At 40.2% G+C, this 20,796-nt stretch overlaps 3 protein-coding genes and 1 long non-coding RNA gene across 5 annotated transcripts; 2 read left to right on the forward strand and 2 right to left on the reverse strand.

Annotated features, from left to right (window-relative positions):
- Positions 1 to 760: 760 nt before the first annotated feature.
- On the reverse strand, positions 761 to 2,984 carry LOC135592577 (uncharacterized). Its single transcript, XR_010479139.1, has 2 exons — positions 2,747 to 2,984; positions 761 to 2,705 (listed from the first exon to the last, which is right to left on the reverse strand). It is a non-coding gene; the product is annotated as an uncharacterized LOC135592577 (long non-coding RNA).
- Positions 2,985 to 3,591: 607 nt separating this feature from the next.
- On the reverse strand, positions 3,592 to 16,159 carry LOC103997068 (casein kinase 1-like protein HD16). 2 transcript variants are annotated; one of them, XM_009418204.3, is made up of 17 exons: positions 15,971 to 16,158; positions 9,752 to 10,125; positions 7,254 to 7,388; positions 7,100 to 7,173; positions 6,952 to 7,021; positions 6,817 to 6,872; positions 6,661 to 6,732; positions 6,382 to 6,476; positions 6,196 to 6,262; positions 5,935 to 6,064; positions 5,446 to 5,664; positions 5,225 to 5,367; positions 4,974 to 5,148; positions 4,774 to 4,864; positions 4,531 to 4,688; positions 4,192 to 4,380; positions 3,592 to 4,097 (listed from the first exon to the last, which is right to left on the reverse strand). In XM_009418204.3, exons 2-17 carry the CDS (start codon positions 10,064 to 10,066, stop codon positions 4,038 to 4,040), a joined length of 2,049 nt encoding a protein of 682 aa, XP_009416479.2. In that variant the 5' UTR covers positions 10,067 to 10,125; positions 15,971 to 16,158; the 3' UTR covers positions 3,592 to 4,037. The 2 variants fall into 2 exon arrangements, with proteins under 2 accessions (XP_009416479.2, XP_064938186.1); XM_065082114.1 differs by having other exon boundaries at positions 9,758 to 16,159.
- A 773-nt stretch (positions 16,160 to 16,932) lies between these two features.
- Positions 16,933 to 17,776, forward strand: LOC103997069 (lachrymatory-factor synthase). The gene is made up of 2 exons (XM_065082117.1): positions 16,933 to 17,585; positions 17,668 to 17,776. The coding sequence occupies exon 1, from the start codon at positions 16,946 to 16,948 to the stop codon at positions 17,459 to 17,461; it is 516 nt and encodes a 171-aa protein (XP_064938189.1). The 5' UTR covers positions 16,933 to 16,945; the 3' UTR covers positions 17,462 to 17,585; positions 17,668 to 17,776.
- A 28-nt stretch (positions 17,777 to 17,804) lies between these two features.
- Positions 17,805 to 19,431, forward strand: LOC103997070 (pentatricopeptide repeat-containing protein At1g77170, mitochondrial-like). The gene has a single exon (XM_009418206.3). It carries the CDS (start codon positions 17,805 to 17,807, stop codon positions 19,200 to 19,202), a length of 1,398 nt encoding a protein of 465 aa, XP_009416481.2. The 3' UTR covers positions 19,203 to 19,431.
- The last annotated feature ends 1,365 nt before the right edge of the window (positions 19,432 to 20,796 follow it).

A 20,796-nucleotide genomic window follows, 5' to 3' on the forward strand; every position in this document is an offset into this window, starting at 1 on the left:
AACGTGTTAACTAAAGGGAAACTCTGTATGAACAAGTAAAACAACTCGTTCAGAAAGTTATATTTCCCTGAAGCGGCTCTACCTCCCTGCCTTCTTTAGTTTCCAAGTAAAATTACATTGTACCGTCGTAATGTATGGCTAAGTTATAATCCCGTAAACGACCCATCTAAACATTAGCAACTGCGGTTTAAAATTTTATGAAAAGCACTTGCATGGCTGCCAAAATATTAGATTAGAAAAAGGTAATATGAGATTAAAAAAAAAACCGCTAGGATGGCATAACTTATATTTTCAGTTACAACAAGAATAATAACAAGAAAATCGAAAGTCTCAATTATTTAAAAATAACTATATTGATCATTTATCATTATTGAGATTATTAAGATCTATAAAAATTTTAATGTTATATATCAGTGAATTAATATGAGATTATTAAGATCATTTATCATTTATCATTAATGACACTATGACTTCATGACAACCTAACTGAAACCAATTAAGATTCATGTTTATAACTCTATATCAGTGAATTAATATAACTCTTCATGTTTTTCATTTGACCTAGCACGACAGTGTTATATATTTCCAGCTACATTTTCCAAAAATATCTTTTCAGGTTGGTTAAAACAAATGCAAAATATTCATTGGATGTTAATAAACATAGCCTTCGTACTAGAACATGTACTGTTAGATTATTAAGACTATAACATCAGACCACGATGGCATGATGTCATGGTGTCAGTAACCAAGACTTGTCATCTAGTGCGGAACTGTCAAGTCTTCCCGACTCTTATTATGTGAAAAAAAAAAAAGAGTATGGAATCACAAATAAATAAAGAAGATACTGCTGGGCAATGCCATAAATGTTGTTCTTTGTTAAAAACCAAAAAGGAACCTTTAATAGTTACCAGAATATCCAAATATCGTACCTGAAGAGACAACAATTACCAGAACCAAAACATGCTATCAAAGTCCTGGTGAGGCAAAACCGAAGTTAATTGTTCAGAAATCATTTTCATGCAAAAGAGAACCTCTAATAGTTTTAAGATAGCATGGTATCTTAGTCATACAAGGACAACCATATCAAATGAAGATTGTTATACCAAACAGATATACAAAGAAGAGTTCCATGCAATGATATCCAAATGTAGCCTGAACTGGATGCAGATGGAGGGTACTTACATGGTTTTGGTAAATATCTCCTATTTTTTTATTTGTAAAACGGTGGATAGCTCATCTTTTCTTGAGTGTTGAATCTATTTCTCAAGACTATCCTAGTCGAATTAGGAATGAAGAGAACACAGCACTATGCTTTTCAGACAGATTTTTGTCCTTAATAAAAGGATTCTAAAGAGTAACTAAAACAGCTACAATGAATTAAGTTTATCTGGTGTCCCAAGGGTCATAATATGAATCTATTATCGGCTAAACAAGTTACTTTACTATTAGGGTTCATACCTTGAGAGTTCTAGTGAAAACTTTGGTAAGAGTGAAGAATGATCAATGCAATCTGGGGAACGTTCAGGACTTCTCAATCTTAATGAGAATCAGGAAAACAATGCCTCAAAGCTATAAAATTTCCATTATATTTCCGTTAACATATACTAACATCTACTGTGACCTTGCTAACTAAACATGTCCAACTAGAATCAATATTTCCTCACAAAAGCACTAGATTTATCTCCTCACAATGTTTGCAGAAAAGCAATGCACAGGGAAGAATTTTAACAACCAGATTCACAATAATAGACAAAACTGTATCCTTATAATAAAAAGTCTAAATGCAATTTAATGAAGCATACTCCAGTAATATAATAACCAAAATTTCAACGAAAAGGAAACTAATATAACCCCGGTGGGGTGCTGAGATTGATTGCAAGATCAAGTTCTTGCCAGTGGCTGGCTCATATAGTTGCCAATTGGGTGAAGATCGAACCAAAATTATCTTTAGAAGCATGGATAACCAAATATGTCCCTACTGCAGTAAATAGATAAAGAAACGGAAGAATGAACAAAGTTGGAAATAGCAAAAGATGAAACCCTCACAAAGATGGCACGATTCAAACTGAACTAGGAAGTTAGAATGTTCGGAGGGACACTTTAATGGAACCTCTCGGGCTATATGCAGTCGGCTTGCTTGATTAGACAAGAAAAAGCACTTTCTTGACCGAGTTCGGGTCTCTTCCATTCAGTGCCAAACCCTAAGAATCACATGGAATGCCTACAATAGTCTACATGGTTATATGTGTTCTGCTTGATTGATAAGAAAAGAGATGGTTGTTTCTTGAACCTAGTTTGAATCTTTTTCCACAAATACGGATCAAAAGGCAGTTGCAAACCCCAAGCATCTGGACACTCAATGCAACGCAATCAAATTGCAAGAACCCAAAGATCATCAGAAAGAAACAATTAGGCACAAAAATAACGAAGTGATTAGAACCAATCACTTCATGGGGCCGGGAGGTCTCGGTCACGGGCACGGAAGCGGTGCAGTTGCATTTGAAAACGGTATCCGCCAAGAAGGGGAAATGAGACGGGACGACACATCTACTTCTCAGATCGCAACCGTTTACGCCGTCTTTGAGTCATCAAGAAGTCAAGTTTACCGAGCTAGTAGATGAAAACCCAGGAAAGCGAGGGATAACCAAGTAGAAGAGTAGAAGCGATGGAAACCCAGGAAAGCGAGGGATAACCAAGTAGAAGCGCTGGAAAACGAATAAAAGCGAGAGAGAAAGACATGGATAACCAAGTAGGAGCGATGGCGAGGCACCGACATCGTCGATGCGGAGAGACGCGGGAAGCAGGGAAGCGAGAGAGAGGTGCGCGATCTAATCTTTCCCTAATTTCCATCAGCTTCTTGATCGCCTCTGCCTTTCCTTCTTCCATGGATAACTAACCCATCGAGAGATCGAGATCTTCAAGTTTCAGACGCTCGAAGTGGACGGGGCCTACTGGAAAACCCGTTATATAGTATATATCGAAAATTTGCCGAAACATTATAACACGTTATAAGTGATAGAACGCACCGCCATGTCGTTTCATCACAACCATTGATCCATTATGTATATTTTTGCCTATGCAATTTACCAGAAAAATCCGCTGATTTCTGAAATGACAAAGACGCCCTTCATTTTTTTCAATCAGCCCTCTTTTGTGTAATGTTACACATTTTTCCTTTCTTATTGAGCCATAAAATAAATAAAAAACAGGAAAGAAAGAATGTGAAAAATCGATTACAGTGTAACTTTTGATAGAAACAGAACAATGCAATTTTAGACTCTGAAGATAGTTAATAACTCAACAAGACAAAAAACAAATGAAACAATTCTTAAGAAAGCTATTGAGACGGATCAAAACAGATATGTCAGTTGCCCTCTGAAAACAGACAATATATCCTATTATACACGATTACCTGAGAATAAAAGGAACTTGAAAAAACAGACAAAAATATATAAATAATAATAATCATTAGAAAATGACAAGAGAAGTAAAGCACAATAACCATGTCATCAACTGTCATTTATGCAACTAAGATTATCATGCTCACTAGCCCAATAGATATTAATAAAGATGGTTGTAGACATCAATGTGTTGAACAAATAGAGAACAAATTGTAGCAGTTTAAATAGATGCTCCTGATTATAGATGATACAGTTAATTAGACAAAATGGAGGAACAATGCCATCAGTTAAGTGCAAAATTACATCTGATAGACATTTTAACTCCCCTGAAAATTACCTACAGGTAGCCGTTTATTGACTGTACAAACCTAACGCTAACTACATCAAATCAGCTCTAATTGCAACAGATCATGCAAGGCATCAAAGGACTTGGCATCTATACTGCACCACATGTTAGATGTGGCCAATATTAGGATGACAATCTTGAATGAAGCTCGCACCTCAAATTCTCTAGCCTAAACACATTAGAAGACGCCTTCTGCATCTTCAACATCTTCCTAGCCTTTAAGAAACAGCATGATGTAATGTTTACTCGAGCCAATTACGCCTGTCCAACCCAAAATAGAAAGTGGAACATCATGAAACTGTGCGGCCATAACAGACAGAGGCTATGTAAAGATTTTTTGCCCATTTCTCCTGCAACAAATTTAATGTTAACAACTAAACCAATGCGCATAAATTTTATAATCATAAAACAAAATTCACAGAATATGTAAGAAGATATCAACACCTTCACATGTTGACTAGGAAAAGCAGATGTTCTAAGTGTCTCTTGTGTCTCATCTGCAGGCTTTCTTCTGGGTACACTAAGAACAAAGGCAGCTTGGTCCAATGTTGCAGCAGTAGCAGTTATGCGAAAACCGCCATCCCACCTTCGATGAATGCCTTCACTAGGGTACAAAAAGTCAAGTTCGACAACCTGTATTTGGAACATTACACATTCAACACATTACTCAATCCACATCAGCTGGGGTATATACACAACTAAAATACTCAAGCCATTCATGCACTATGCAACCCCTAGTGCCAGTATGCCTTAAAAGAAAAGCAAAAAAGAATAAAAGGTGACCTGATCCAAGAAGCCAGCATTTCGGGACATGACAACTCCCCATCTACTTCCAGCAGTTGCCATTGTGGTGACATAGAAACCTTCACGCCATTTTTTGTTTATCCACTTGAAAGGAAATGACTCGCTAACTTTATAAGACTGTTGTACATACTGTGTGCCTGAAATAGGATCCAAAATGAATTTAACTACAAACTCATACAAAACCCTGAAAATAAAACTAGCTCATAATACAGCAACATTTACCTTTAGACATTACGACTAAAGAGCTACCACTGTTTGTCCCTGCTAATGCAGTAATATAATAGTTCTTATCCCACTGTTCCATTATCCATTCCTAGTAAGAATCAAATAAAAATCATTTGCATTATCTTTTAACTGTCAACATCGACACGTGCCATCAAGCAATTTAGTAAGTGAAAGAGTTGTTACTAAATGGTACTCACTTTGTGAAGAAAATTTGGAGACATTTCATAAACTTGAGAAGTGAAACCAGTGCCCGCGTCCATGATAAGTGCCCAAAGATTTGAACAAGATGCAACACAACTAATGAATAAACTATCTTCATTCCCTTTCTCAATATGCTGTGCAAGCCTTACATCGGCAACATTGTAATGGTACCTGAAATTTAAAAAGGAAATAAATCATTCATTTGTACCATATTCTAATCATGATAAATAATCACACAGAAAAGCACCTTTGCTTCATAGGTCTCCGAGCATTATAGACGCTGATCCACTGTGTTGCAGGCATTCCCATTCTGATCTTCTTCTTTGGTTGTTCATCACCCTCTTCTTCCATCATCAGACGACCTCTCTTTTGACCTACCTGGTATATAAGCTACAGGGTGTGCAACTTACGTTTAGGTCTTACAGAGAATCTTTTAGTTTAAAGAAGGCAAAAGGAGACTAGCAGTACCTTTTGAGCTCCATCAGTGTTAATGGGTCTGATATCTGGATTAGGTCCTACTATGTCGTCAAAAAGGGAAATGCATTTTGCGTAGTCAGGTTTTTCATCAAACTTCAAGTTGACCACATACTCAACAAACTGTTTGAATGGCTGGGGAGAGAAGCAACACAGAGTCTCTGGAGATGTAGCCATCTTCTTCTTGCACACAAGGAAGCCCTTGTTCTCTCCCTATATGGGTAAGGATAAAATGCATGGGATTAGCAAATGCAACAAATACAGATTGAAAGTTTTTAAGTAGTGATCGGACTGGTTGGTTGGTATTAAACAGACCAACCAAGAATGGTATCGGAACATTGATATGATTATTTTATTTCTGCTTTCTATTATTTTGTTTAGTATATCGGACAATACAGGTCCATGTACCACCTAAGATATTGATACTTTACCACTTAGATAATCTATCAAAACAAAGGGGCTATAACAGTCTTAAATAGTTACCTGGTATCCTTGCCAAGGTAGACGACCTCGGAGAAGAAAGATTAATGTATATGCCAGGGATTCTAAATCATCTCTCCTGCTTGCTGTCCTTCCTAGGTGAGCATGAGCACTGGCATAGCGAACTGTCCCTCTGCAAGATGCAATTTGCGATACAGAGTCTTAGGAGATCAGATTAAACCAAAACAAATAGCTCATTTCATTTTCTTAAAATTTGATAGGCAAACCAAATGTAGTGATCTTCAAGGCTGTTCATAAACAAACCTGAAAACGTCTGGCCTCTGATCATATTCCACATGCAGCCCTGTCGCACTATCCTTCCACTTGGTGGCTGTCAGTTAAGAGTTTAAGAAAACAATTTTCAACAATAGCCCTTAGAGGTATTCTTTATCAAGAATGATATCTAAACACAATATACTGCCAAATGCCAATTCCATGCCATTCAATTACCTAAACCAAGATCAACAAGAAACAGTTTCTTCTCCTCAAGAGTCCCAGGTGGCCCAAGTAAGAAATTCTCAGGCTTTACATCCCCATGTACATATCTGTTATAACAAGCATGATTTAAAATACATTAATATAGTTATTGAAGCAAATGCACAATGTCAATATATTAACAATTATACAATCAATTAAGGACATGAACAACATTAAATAATTTGACATGGGAAGATCAGCTAATTGCATAAGATTTTGATAATCATGCTGCAATTTGGAATAAAGATCTACCCTTTAGAATGCATCTTCTCCAGTATAGAAATCGCTTCAGTGCCAATACATGCAACCATTTCAACTGACATTCTGCACAAAGAAAAAAGTTACAACAGCCAAAGTAATCTGAAAGAAATTATCATAATAATAATCAATATTTGATTCAACACTTACGAATGTGAATTGCTATTCCATACATCCCATAGACTAGGCCCCAGCATATCCATAACCTGAACAAAGTTTCATAATATAGTTATCTTAACACCCCAGATGACACTACTATTTTAGATATTTTCAAAAATGAAATACCATGATATAATAATCCCCTTGGCGACCCTTATAGTGAACTCGTGGTACCCCATGAATACCACCAAGTGTGCTACAAATGAAGACAAGGTTGATCAGACACTGAAGACATGGTACAAACTTAGCTCAACAAAAGACAAACAGAACTTACTTGTACACTTGCCATTCATAAGGGGGCCCATAGTTGCAGCCTTTACTGCTCCTATGCTCAAATTTTAATGCTACCTGACATACAAGATATGGTACAATTTTTTAATATTCAACCTTAACTTTTTGCCAAACTGGGAAATATGCAGTTACCACACCTCTACAGCACCAGAACCAGTAATTCTATCATTTGCATTAGTAGCTGAAACACGGCGACCTACATAAACTTGCCCAAATCCTCCTTTCCCTAGTTTTCTTTCAATTTTGTATACTGGTGAACTGCCAACCTGGACCTGTTGCAGTCAAATACAATAAACTGTGTTAAAGACAAACTGTTGCACAAATGAAGTGAATGAGAAAGAACCTTTTATCACACTGAAAAATCCTTACATCTGGAAATATTTAATTTAATATGAAATATAATATGCTGGAAATGGTGCAGTATGAAACACTACGTTTTTAAATAAAGAAGCATATAAATATAAGTAGAACTAAAATGCATCATGCTAGACACCCAACTCAGCATGTTTCAGAAGATGAGGTTCTCAAGATTTATCATGTCCCAGAAACAGATTTCAAAATTAATAATAAGAGTATAAGCTAGTCTAAAGAATGAAACTAGATATTTTAGCTATTTTAGTCCCAACATATTACCAGAAAATTTATCTCAAATATGAAGTTTCTTGCTAGAATAACTACTGACTATAACATATACATTATACACCAAGCTGTAAAATAAATTTCGACATCATAAAGGTGACTAACTTCATGCCTTTGATTGTCAAAGGTTGTACATAATCTAAAATCTAATTAGGTATCTAACAATTGTCATTGAAACATCTGAACTCAAACCTTAAGTAAATGACTCAGCAGCATCGGAAGTTGGAACTTGGAACACAGTAATTTGGGCAAATTGTCAAAGTCGATAACATATCTAACTAGTGTACACATTGGGTAGATGTTCAACATGGGTATGCATTAGATACATCACTTACATGACAATCATGAGTTAAACAGAACAGGAGGAAAGAGAAGGTGACATGAAATGACTCCAAGTAGCAGCACTCCCTGCCACCATCCATTATCAGCCCCTGGAGTCAGAGAATGGGTGGAGGAGAAAGAGAGGGAAACATGTGCAGCATGCATGAGCCATTGCAGAAACATTAATTGACACCACAAGTTTGAGGAATGGAAGAAGAATAAAGACAGAAGGATAAATGTGCAACATGTTTGCCAGGATTAAATATTAATGAGGATGCTCCTGGACAAAACTACTAACAAAAAAACCTCAAAATCCCATATTAGCAATTTGACCCAATATAGATCCTCTCCAACTCTCATATCTCACCAAACCACTATTTTTCTATTTTTTACTTTTTTATAGCAAACCACTGTTACTTATCTGTATAATCTAACTAATTTAAAAATTAATAGTAACAAAAAAAAAACAATAAAATACGTAAAGTTTATTGCTTCAGGATAACATTGTCACATATATATGTTTTGCATCCCCATATTGTCCTACTTTCACAAGATTTGTAACAATGGCATGTTTGTCCCATGGACTTCATGGTCAGCAAGGATGACAGAGTTAATAATCTAAACTTAGAGAGGCCCAAATTCCAGAATATATGCACCATATTTTGCAGGTTTCAAGCATCAATATTTACTCAAACAATACTAGATTCAAATTTTTGCCTTTGGTGCTATGTTTACAGCTTGTCTAAGTAATTAAGGCTCATAAAGCATTATGGACATCACATATTATTTATAGTTCTATATTTATAATTTCCTTCAGGATAAACCTTAGTAGATTGAAAGAAACTGATTTGATAATTTTAAGATGTTCAGCTCAATGACTCAAGACTCGAAAAGAATCACCAACAATAATGAGCTTATTTTTCATATTAAGAACCATGACCAGTCTAGACTTTGGTAAATATTTTTTGCAAAGTGTAGACACAAGTGCATCATGATGTTGTATGCATAATATATTAAATTATTGCCAAGAAAATGAATACAACACCATCATATAGAAAACTTGGTAGCATGAGCTACAAAACAGGATGCTTTTGGTGAGCAAATGGATTGCTTAGAGATGGTAAAAGTTTACACATCAGAACTTCAGTTTGCTTTTCTATCTGATGCCTGCTAATTTTTCCTTCACTTCCTGTTTTGTTTCTTCTCTGATTGAAAGCAGTCATATTTTGACCTAATATCAGTCGATTCTATCATGCTGGAAGATCTTCATTTTTCATTGACGACATCAAGTATTTGAGAGGCCGCACACACAAAAGGCACCATCTGATGCCAAACGAACCATATTTATAGAGATAAAGTAAGCACATGAAAACATACACAGTAACACCAACGGATCTTTAATTTGAGATATCCAAGAAACTTGTTTGTTTGATTGAAAAGAAGACCAACTGAAGTCACCATCACAAAAGTCAATTTTACATTGTTTCACTTATGAAAAGAAGTACAAGGGACACAGAACCCAAATGAATTGCATCCGTCTTAAAAAGTCGATTGAATTAGAGAGCGAAAGATGGTGTAACAAAACAATCCGAACAGAGGAAAACGACTAGCCCCTTTTTCCCAGTAAAATGAGTAAACAACTGTAGAAAATGCAAAAAGTATAGATAGCTCGAACCTTTACCGGAAGGGGAGCGGCGCTCCCCTCGTCCTCGCCACGGGGGAGAAGTTTGTCGGCGCTCCTCGCCCCACTATCATATTCATCCATCCTTCTCTCGCCGATCCCTTCAACATTCACCTCCCCGACCTCGCCGCCACCCTCCGCAAGCCTGATCTCCTCCTGCGGCTCGGCAAACCTCGCCACTGGCGGGTTCTCATCCACCGGCTGCTGGTTCCTCGCCGCCCGCCGCCTCCTCTCATTCGGTCGCTCAGCCTGGACTGCTGGGGTCGCCTGCGCCCGGCCCCTGCGCACTCTGCTACGGAGCTCAGGCATCCTTCATCTGCCCAGCCCCATGCCTCAAAAGCCACGTGATCGCTACACGTTTCGAAAACCTAGCGGGCAGATTCGACGCCGGGAAGCCTCGAAATTACGATCAGGATGACGCTAATCGATCGCCGCAATCAATTTGAATCAAATATTGGAGACAATAGACGGGGATCGTTTCATCACTGAGAGATTTTTGACTTAGGGTTTCGATGAGGAGAGAGGGTTTGATGGAGAGCTTTCGGAAGCCTTGAGTTGAGATACTGGCGAGAGATGGAGAGAGAGAGAGAGAGAGAGACGAAGAGGAGAGAGACGACGACAAAGGGAAGCGGACGAAATTAAGTAACGTTGTGCGGGGTGCGATTGGAAATGTACAAAAATACGCGTAGTGTATGGTTCAGCGGTACCGAAGTTGGAGATTGGGAATAGTTTGGGCTGGGGAGTAACAGGGTTCACTGGGGTCCATTGGGGTATACGAACCTGCTATTTATAGATGAAGACTGGTGATAGTTTGCAATCAAGGAAATATTCTTTATGTAATGCGATGAATATCTTCGGTTGCGATGACTCCTGATGTGGCATTGGCCTAACAGTTTTTGTTGTTTCTTGGCACTTTAATATTAACATGTCTTAAGTTTGAAAACAACGATTTTGTTCTTCTCATTTTTAGAATATTTTTTTATCCTAAGAAATACATTGCATATAAAAAGGAAGCTCGCGATATGTCGGCTATTTTGGGATTTTTTTTTGTTTTCGATATATGCATAGTATTTAAGAAGATACTTTAGATGATATCAATCATTTATTTTTTTTTATTTTGGATGAATAAGTTATCTTACCAGATGTATGATAGGTAAGAAAAATATATTAAATATATTGAGTACTTTCGATATTTCTTTTTTATCTTAGACAAACATATCGTGTAAAAAAAGAATATTGTTCGATATCTTGGTAGTAAAGAATACGAAGGAAGCTTGTGATTATCTTTCTTATTATAAATACCGAGAAGGAAGCTTATAATTATCTTTTTTTATTATAAATGATAAGAAAAAAACTTATTTTTTAGATCATAAATGATAAAATGAAGTTTCCTCTTATCCTTCGTTGATGAGTGTCACATGACGATGATGTGTCAAATGATTAATCGATAACATATCCTCTATCATTTATAGAGAGGGGCTCGAAGTGTGATGTTTAGTTCATCCAACACGTAAGCGTTTGGGATTTTTTTTTCTTGTAGGTTGGGTCTTCTTGACATATGTGTTTTATCATGGCAAATTTCTTATTATGCAAGTCTGATTTTCCCAACTTATGCGTCTCAGACACATTTTATCTTGTGCCTCTGTCATGATGAATTTCTCTTTATGTAGGTCGGCTTTTCCCAACTTACGCGCTTCGAGTACATTTTATTTTGTGCCTTCGTCGTGACGAATTTCTCTTTATGTGAGTTAGGTTTTCTCGACTCATATGTCTTAAACATACTTTATCTTGTGCCTCTATTGTGATAGATTTTATTTTATGCAGGTTGGGTTTTTTCGACTCATGTGTCTCAAGCATATTTTATCTTGTGTCTCTATCGTGATAGATTTCTCTTTACGCAGGTCAAGTTTTCTCGATTCACATGTCTCGATCACATTTTATCTTATACCTCTACCATGACAGATTTATCTTTACACGTGTTGAGTTTTCCTAACTTATGTGCTTCGAGCATATTTTATTTTATGCCTCTACCATAGCGAAATTCTCTTTATGCGGGTCGGGTTTTCCTGACTCATGTGTCTTCGGTATATTTTATCTTGTGCCTTTATTATGATAGATTTATGTAATTTTCAAGTCCTTCATCTAGCATATTTTAAATCCTTCGTACAATATATTTTGAATCCTTTATCTAGCACCTTTTGAATCTTTTATCTCTTTTATCTGATGCTTCTTGAATCCTTAACGTAGAAGTGTCTCAAAGAGACACTTGTCTCAATCATGAAAGGAGAGAGACCGGCTTCCTCCATATAAATCTCTCTTCACCTTATGGGTGAGGTTCATTCTTCCATTTGAGTCTCCAGAGCCTCCATCAAAATTTTCTTTGCTTAGTTCTGGTTCCCTATAGGGTAAGTTAGTTCTGGAGTCTCTTATAGTGTTGATGTTAATTCAGAAATAGATAAGTCTTCTACCATTTTGCTCCTATGTCTCCTTCAATCGAGATGTCTTTTCTTTCTTGTACAAGTTATTCTCAATCTATTGGCTACGAAATGGTTAAGATCCATGCTTTATCTTTGGGCAGTCCAGGGTCAAAGGAAATCATGACCTCCCTTTCGTTGAGGGAGGCAGTCCCCGTAAACCCAAAAGTTCTTGGGGACTTAGAGTTAATGAAAACCTAGCATAACTATAATTCAGTGGTGAATGCATCACTTCTGGATTACTACGAGTTAAGTGTTTCATCTCGATCGAGTTCGACTTACAAGTGCTCCGACCTAATCAACATCCATTCAATCATGCGTTGGGGTCTCTTTGCTTATCTTGTGACGACCCTGAGGTGGGATTTCATCTTTTTTTCTATCTAGTGATAGTGTCTTACCTATAATGGTAGAAGATGTCACTTCTCAAATGACATCCAACTCATGGCGCTACCTAATATTATTCATTAGGAAATATTGGCATGCTGACATTATTCCAACCCGTAAACTTTTTTACGATTTGTTTGTTACTATGTAAGGGCAAAAGTGGCTACTATTTAACTAATGGCTCGATAAGCCTCAGGTGCTAGTGTTGGTTGAGTTGCTGATTATGGTTGAGGTGGTGGCATCACTTGTTGGGTTAGTTAAGACAAGAGCAGAGCAATAGCTTGCATCATACCCATTAACATTTGCACCTATTCGAAGAGGTTTAGGAATGCTTCAATAGGGATGAGCAGGTGACTCGAGGTCGCCCTCGAGTCATTGAGTGGAAGCTAGTATCGCATCAATATTTATACTGAGATATGCATCCACGTGTGAAAAGGGTGGCTATGCCCCTCGAGTGACAGTACTATAAGTTGGGGCAATGCCTTTTCACTTGAGCATTCATCAAGAGGGTTGGTAATCAGACTCTTCTACGATATCGAGCCTTCCTTTTAAGGTCAAAATGGCCATTCTTCACGTAGGTTGGGAAAATCCAACCTGCGTGAAAAAAAAAAATCTATCATAATGAAAGCACAAGGTTCAATGTACGTCGGGAAGACCCAATTTGCAAGAAATCGATTAATCATTTGATACATCATTTGCTAGTCATATGTGCCCTGCAAATCAATCACGTGAGTGATAGCATGTGTGAATTGACGCAGTTTTTTTACTTATTATTATTTGATATTTTATCACTTTATATTGCATGTTGCTTGAATATATTGTGATATTCATGGATTTGTGCAATGATAATAAGTAAAAATCCATGGACACAGGTTACTCGAGAGGGATATCGAGATAACCGGATAGATTGGTATGCTATATACCCATCCATATGATGGATTTAGCGAGAATGAGTTCACTAATTGATCCGTTTACGAAATGCTGGATGGTTGATGATGTCTTATTGGCAAACAACGATTTCGTAATTCCAGTAATGTATCTGGTCCTTAGACTTAAGACACCAAGGATGTCCTGTATGAGTACTCCACTTTTTGATACCAGACTTGTCTAGAGGTTCTAGATCTTGCACAACCGGTCATCGAGAGTGGTAGCCAACCTTACGAGGACTATTGAGTTTCGATAGAGGATCATTCACTCTCGTTGTCTTGAGAGGAATATCCCATATATTCTTGCTCAGACAAATCCCTGGCTAGGGTCATTCGGGTTAAGAGAGAAAGTGTTCTCCGAGAGAATCCGATTAGAGCGAGACTCAAGCAGAAACCGTATGAGTCTGACAACACCATACCCGATATACGGTCTTTGGAATATTATATAGATGAGGGGCTATAAGTACATGGTAACCGAGGACAAACATGTCCAATGGATTGAATTTCCCTGTATTGTTTGGGGACTGCGACGTAGTAGTCTAGTACGTCCGTAATCTATGAGTCGAGTGAATTATTATGAAGATAATAATTCATTGAGTTAGAAGGAGTTCTGACAGATATGACTTACGACAAGCTCGATATTAGGCCTAGAGGGTCACACGCATATGGTAGGTGTTGCGATGAGTAGCGGTTCAGATATGAGATATCCGCTAGAGCCCTTATCTTATTGGATATCCAATAAGCCTTGAATTATTGAATCCTATGTATGAGATCCAATAAGAGCCAAAGAGAGATTATTAGATAAAGATCTACTAATCTAAGAGGCTTGGGTAGTTGGATGAAGATCCAATACTCAATATGGTTGGATCCAGGGTGGTTGGATGAAGATCCAATACTCAATATGGTTGGGTCCATTAGGGTTATATTGATAGGGGGCCTTTATAAATAGGAGAGAACCAATGGTTCATAGGCTAAAGCCTTTTTAGGTTGCCTCTCCTATTCTCCTCCCCTTCTCCTCCTCAGATAGCATCCTCCCCTTCTCCTCCTCAGATAGCAGGCTTGGAGTTTTGAGGAGCATCGTCGTAGCCCTGCTGTGTGGATCACCACTAGAGAGGAGGGCGCTTGACTTCCTCCATCATCTCCTAGATATATGCAAGGATTCAGGGATCTACGATCTCCTTAGGTAACACAAACTTTCATATACGTAATTTTAAGTTTTGTAAGTTTTATGCACCAATTTTCACACGACGACAAACACATCTTTGAGAAATTGAGGATTTTATTTTTAATGTTCATCCGCTGCGGCGCATGTGATATCGCTCCTAGATTTTCCAACATCATTGTCATGTGGTGTCTAATGAGGAAGGATAAGATGAAGCTTTTTCTTATCATTTATGACGTCCTCCTCAGATAGCAGGCTTGGAGTTTTGAGGAGCATCGTCGTAGTCCTGCTGTGTGGATCACCACTAGAGAGGAGGGCGCTTGACTTCCTCCATCATCTCCTAGATATATGCAAGGATTCAGGGATCTACGATCTCCTTAGGTAACACAAACTTTCATATACGTAATTTTAAGTTTTGTAAGTTTTATGCACCAATTTTCACACGACGACAAACACATCTTTGAGAAATTGAGGATTTTATTTTTAATGTTCATCCGCTGCGGCGCATGTGATATCGCTCCTAGATTTTCCAACATCATTGTCATGTGGTGTCTAATGAGGAAGGATAAGATGAAGCTTTTTCTTATCATTTATGACGGGAAAGACAATCGTAAGCTTTATTCTTCCATTTATGATGAGAAAAATAATTATAAACTACTTTCTCATCATTCATAACGAGAAAGATAATCACGAGCTTTCTTCGTACTCCTTACGACTAAGTATAAAAGCTTATCTTTAACATAGAAAAAAACAGAGATTTTTATTGACTATTCACGTTCATACTCATACCTCAATTTTTTTTATGCTGGTGATACCTAAAAAGTTTGATGCTTCCATCTCAGAGATATTTCAGATGACCCTATGTATACGAGTGCAACGAAAAAGATATTCTTTCTTATCATTTTTGTAATTGTTCCTTCATAAAATCAACGAAAAAGAAAGAGAATTGTCTCCGCTTACAACTTTTGCTTACAAAATGCTCGGTCATGAAATCAAGGCTTAGAGTTGGGAGATCATATTACAAAAATAGAGGCAAAGCAGAATCATATCTAATTCGAAACCGTAATCTAATCATCTCTAACCTTATTTATGACGACTTTTAAGAACTTATCCAACGAAAAATTAAACCCCAGTTTCTTGCACCCAAAATTATAAGAAATAGGGGAGAAATCCATCAAACCGATTCGAGAAACAGAGGATGACGCCAAGAAGACGAATCATGGAACCCATCATGATTGGAAAAAGGAGATGGGATCAACGAGCGTACCTTCGACGATCTCGAGCCAAGAAGCCATGGGGAAGAAAGGGGATCGGGATCGCAGTGGAAATTTTAGCTCCGAGGGAGGCAAGGGATCTCGTCGCATTCCAATGGAAGGGGACAGAGGCCAGAGAGGGAACCGGACGCTTGCTAACTGTCGCGTGGAGCTCTCACGCGTTGGTTTGCTTTCTTGCTGTTTTTTTCGAAAATAGTATACTGAAAGCATAAATCCATAATTATCCTCACGAATTGTTTTTTTTTAAATCATAAATTTGAGAATTCGCTCCAATTAAAAAAATATATATGTATTTTTTTTATTATTCCATCTCCGTTGGTCACCACCCATTACCTATCCCTGATTGAGTCTCTGCTTCATCTGTCATCCTCTTGATGGATAGAGATGAGGGTGGATTTGATGAAGATAATGATTAAGTGATATTTTTTACTTGAGCATTGAAAATATTTTAAAGTTCAGATATTCTATGAAAAATTCTCAAATTTATTTTTTTTTAGAAATCGTCCTTCATGAGCACAGCCTTCCCACGCCAAATTTGTTGTATAATTAAGTTTTGATTAATATTTATATATTGAAAATATTTTTTTATCTAATTCAATTTTCTACTCATATTGCAGTTTCAACAAGGCTCGGTGGTCCCCCCTGATTCATATTTGGATCTCTACGGTGACCTTTAGGACTGAGTTGATTGGTCTGATTTGGAACAGAATTGGAAAATTGGTCTGAGATTGGATGGGGGGAGTTCTTAGAATTAGCTCATCGTTTCAACTTTTACTGACATTTTCTGTTTTTCTACAATTTGCTAAATTTCTGAAAGATTTAGTAACTAATTAGGTCCACATGGATTTGCAAAATGTCAATCTACAACCACGTGGTCTACAAGGAATTTTAGGTCCCACCACCTCGCCTCTTCGTCCCCCGATACAACGCGCATTGTTCCGTGTCCCTTCCCGTCTCTGTAACGAGCGATGGAGACAATAGCACAACCCAAGTCGGGATGGGAGGGCAAGGTGACGGCCAGAATCCGCGCCGCGACGCCCGAGCAGGCCTGGTCCCTCCTCAAGGGCTTCTGCAGCCTCCACCGGTGGGTTCCCTCCGTCCGCACCTGCCACAAGCTGGAGGGCGTCGACGGCCAGCCCGGCTGCGTGCGCTACTGCGGCGGACCCCTCAACCGCTCCGACCCCACCCAGCCCACGGGGTGGTCCAAGGAGCGGCTCCTTGCCATGGACCCCGCCGGCCGCTCCTACACCTACGAGATCGTGGAGACCAACAAGGGCTTCGCCTGGTACCGCGCCACGTTCGCGGTCGCCCCCGACCCGGGCTGCGCCGCCGAGGGGTGCTGCCTCGTGTGGTCCTTCGCCGCGGACCCGGTGAAAGGATGGACCCAGCAAGAGTTCGTCGCGTATCTGGAAAAGCTGGCGCAGGGCGTGGCCGAGAGGGTGGAGGCAGAGATCGGTCTCGGCGTCGCCTCCGCCGAAGGATGATAGCCTTCTTCTGGTAACCAACTACAAGTAATATCTGAACAGTTGCTATCACTGTGTCTTGGGAAAGAGGAAAGCCTCCTTTGATGGGAGGCCGTGTAGGACTTGATCGCTGCAACTTCTATCGGTAATCTTGCCGTAAAACTGGGAATTTTTGTACCTTCGTAAGTTTCTCAGGAATGACTGAATCACCCCGAAATGTTTCTCAGGTGATGTGGTCTTATGGAAGCCTGACGTAAGCAAGGCACGGTCAGGGTTAAGCGTAACGGTATGCATGTAAATCTTTTATGTATCATGCGGATAACCTCTTTTACCGTCCTTCGCGCACCCAAATGCCTGCTGTGCTATGCGCTCCCTCCACCCTCTCTTCTCTCGTCTCACCACCGCCACCGCCACCGCCACCGAGACCAACCTTCCCTCCTCCTCTCCCTCGCATCTCCACTTTTCCCGCTCTCTCTTCTCCTCCGAGCAATGCCTTGGCGATCCTGCCGCGGAGGCGGCAGCCCGTCTCGAGTCCTGCGCGGACCCGGAGGATCTGGCGCAGACGCACGCCCACGTCCTCCGCGCCCACCTCCTCCGCGCTCCCTTCCACTGGAACGCCCTCATGCGGTGTTATCTCCGCCTCGTCCGCCCCCGCACGTCTCTCCTGCTATACGCCCAAATGTCCCGCTCCGGCACCGTGCCCGACCGCTACACCCTCCCGCTCGCCCTCAAGGCCGTCGCCCTCCTATTCGCCCTCCATGCCGGCGGACAGCTCCACTGCACCGCTGTCAAGCTCGGACTCGAGAACCACGAGTTTACCGAGAGCGGTCTCATTAGCCTCTACGCCAAGGCCGGCGTGTTCGACTCGGCGATGAAGGTGTTCGACCAAAACGCGCAGAGAAAGCTTGGGTCGTGGAATGCCGTCATAAGCGGACTCGCGCAGGGCGGTCGATTGGCGGAAGCAGTTGATATGTTCGTAGAGCTACGAAGAAGTGGGCTCGTGCCGGATGACGTGACGATGGTCAGCGTGGCCTCGGCCTGCGGTGGGTTAGGTGACCTCGGTCTGGCGCAGCAAGTGCACAAGTGTCTCCTGCAGGCAGGGCGGTCAGGGAGGTTAGACGTGATGCTCTCGAATTCGTTGGTGGATATGTATGCCAAATGCGGGAGGACGGACCTCGCGTACAAGGTGTTCTCGAGAATGGCGAGCCGGGATGTCTCGTCCTGGACAGCAATGATCATGGGCCTGGCGATGCATGGTGAGGAAGTCGCTGCACTGGACTTCTTCCGGGTGATGCAGCAGGAAGGAGTGCGGGCGAACCAGGTGACGTTCGTTGGTTTGCTGAGTGCGTGTGCGCATGGGGGATTGGTGGAAGAGGGCATGAACTACCTGGAGGCAATGGCTGAGGAGTACAGTTTGGAGCCTACGGTGGCACATTATGGGTGTGTGGTGGATATGCTGGGTAGGGTGGGGCGACTGGTGGAGGCAAGAGCCGTGGTGGAGAGGATGCCAATGGATGCAAATGTGGTGATATGGGGGACATTGCTGGGTGCCTGTGAGAAGCATGTTAATGTGGAGGTCGGCGAGTGGGCAGCGAGGAACCTGTTGGAGCTGGAGCCATGGAACGATGGGGTGTATGTAGTGCTGTCGAACATTTATGCAGCGGCAAAGAAGTGGGGGGAGGTAGAGAGAGTTAGAAGGTTGATGTGGGAGAGAAGAGTTGCCAAAGCCCCAGGACACAGCTCGGCTACAGTTTCAGCTTGAATTCGAATTGCTCGTAAGGGAAGACAGGGTTGTGTTCCATGAATAATGCCACTCTTGAAACTGGAATCATCTGACTTGATGAAGTGGTGAGCTAAGTGAGATATTGTGTTTGATAGATCGATTGAGATATTTCATGTTGGCATCAAGAATATTCTTTGTATCGCTGAAAGGCCAGCAACCTGTCTTAATATAAAAAAAATTTATAGAAACAAATGCAATATTTTGGTGCCGAGCAGTGCAACAATTTATAAAGCATTACATCATTCAATTAGGCTTCACTAGTGTTAGGAAGAAATATTCTTGGTCATTCCAATATGGTCCAAACCTATATGCACAAGATTGTCTTTTCGAAGTGGTTCCGAGATGACTTCGAGGTGGAGATATCGAGCTCCCGAGGTGAAAGTATTACGTTCTCAATATAACACCTACACGAAGACCAAAGTTAACAGAGGTTTCTCGACTTTGTCCCTTCGACACTCAAGTTAACAATATGAGATCCGTAAATGTAGGCTCGAGTAGTTCAAGAAAAGAGAAAGTCCTCTATTTTCCTATTTATGATATGTTTTTATACCTTGAAGGAGGAAAAGAAAATTTATGATATACTTATCATAAAGGAAGATAAAAGAGCTTAGGATTATCTTGTTTGTTATAAAGGAAGAAAAAAAAGTTTGTGATTATCTTCTTTCCATAATAAATTAAAAGGAAGCTTGTGTTTATGTACACATAGGCATACGAAGGATGACTTGGATGATATGTGGTAACTACATGTTAGTTGATGGTAAATTCTCTATCATTTGTCCCTCCCATCCAAAGGCATACTTTGGGACTCTTGCGAGAGGGGCTCAAAGCACGTTGTTTGGTTTTTCATCTTACGGGTTGAGTTTTTCGAATCAGGTGTCTCAAGTACATTAGGCCTTATGCCCTCGTCATAATGAGTCTCTTTATGCGAGTTAGGTTTTTTTTATTCAAGTGTCTCGAGCACGTTGACCTATGTTTCTATTGGCACGGGTAGGATTTTTTCAACTCATGTATCCCGGGTACATTTGCCTTGTGTCTTCGCTATAGCGGATTTCTTTTGGCACGGGTAGGGTTTTCTTGACTCACGTGTCTCGGGTGCATTTGTCTTATGCCTTTGCCATAGCGAAGTTATATTGGAGTGGGTCGAGTTTTTCCAATTCACGTGTCTTGGGCGTATTTGGCCTTACACCTTCCTCATAGCGGATTTATCTTCGCATGGGTCAAGTTTTCTCGACTCATACATCTTAGACGCATTTGGCCTTACACCTCCAACATAGCAGATTTATCTTAACACTGGTTAGGTTTTTCGAACTTATGCGTCTTTAGTGCAGTTGGCCTTGCGCTTCCACCATAGTAGGTTTTTCTTAGCGGGTTGGGTTTTCCCGACTTATACATCTTAGGCGCATTTGGCCTTCCGCCTCTACCATAACGGATTTATCTTGACATAGGTTGGGTTTTCCCGACTCACGTGTCTTGGACGCATCTGGCCTTGTGCCTCTGCCATAGTGGATTTATCTTAGCATGGGTCTAGTTTTTCCAACTCACGCGTCTTGGGCACATCTAATCTTGCACCTCC

This window comes from Musa acuminata, chromosome BXJ1-9, assembly GCF_036884655.1.
Source record: "Musa acuminata AAA Group cultivar baxijiao chromosome BXJ1-9, Cavendish_Baxijiao_AAA, whole genome shotgun sequence".
NCBI classification, from domain to species: Eukaryota; Viridiplantae; Streptophyta; class Magnoliopsida; order Zingiberales; family Musaceae; genus Musa; species Musa acuminata.

Excerpts from the sequence above, each read along its gene's own strand:
- LOC103997068 (XM_009418204.3), bottom strand. The coding sequence starts at position 10,066 with ATGCCTGAGCTCCGTAGCAGAGTGCGCAGGGGCCGGGCGCAGGCGACC. Across the intron at positions 6,263-6,381 it reads TCTTGTTGATCTTGGTTTAG|CCACCAAGTGGAAGGATAGT; the intron begins GTAATTGAATGG and ends CTTAACTGACAG. Across the intron at positions 5,149-5,224 it reads CGGAGACCTATGAAGCAAAG|GTACCATTACAATGTTGCCG; the intron begins GTGCTTTTCTGT and ends TTTAAATTTCAG.
- LOC103997069 (XM_065082117.1), top strand. The coding sequence starts at position 16,946 with ATGGAGACAATAGCACAACCCAAGTCGGGATGGGAGGGCAAGGTGACG.
- LOC103997070 (XM_009418206.3), top strand. The coding sequence starts at position 17,805 with ATGCGCTCCCTCCACCCTCTCTTCTCTCGTCTCACCACCGCCACCGCC.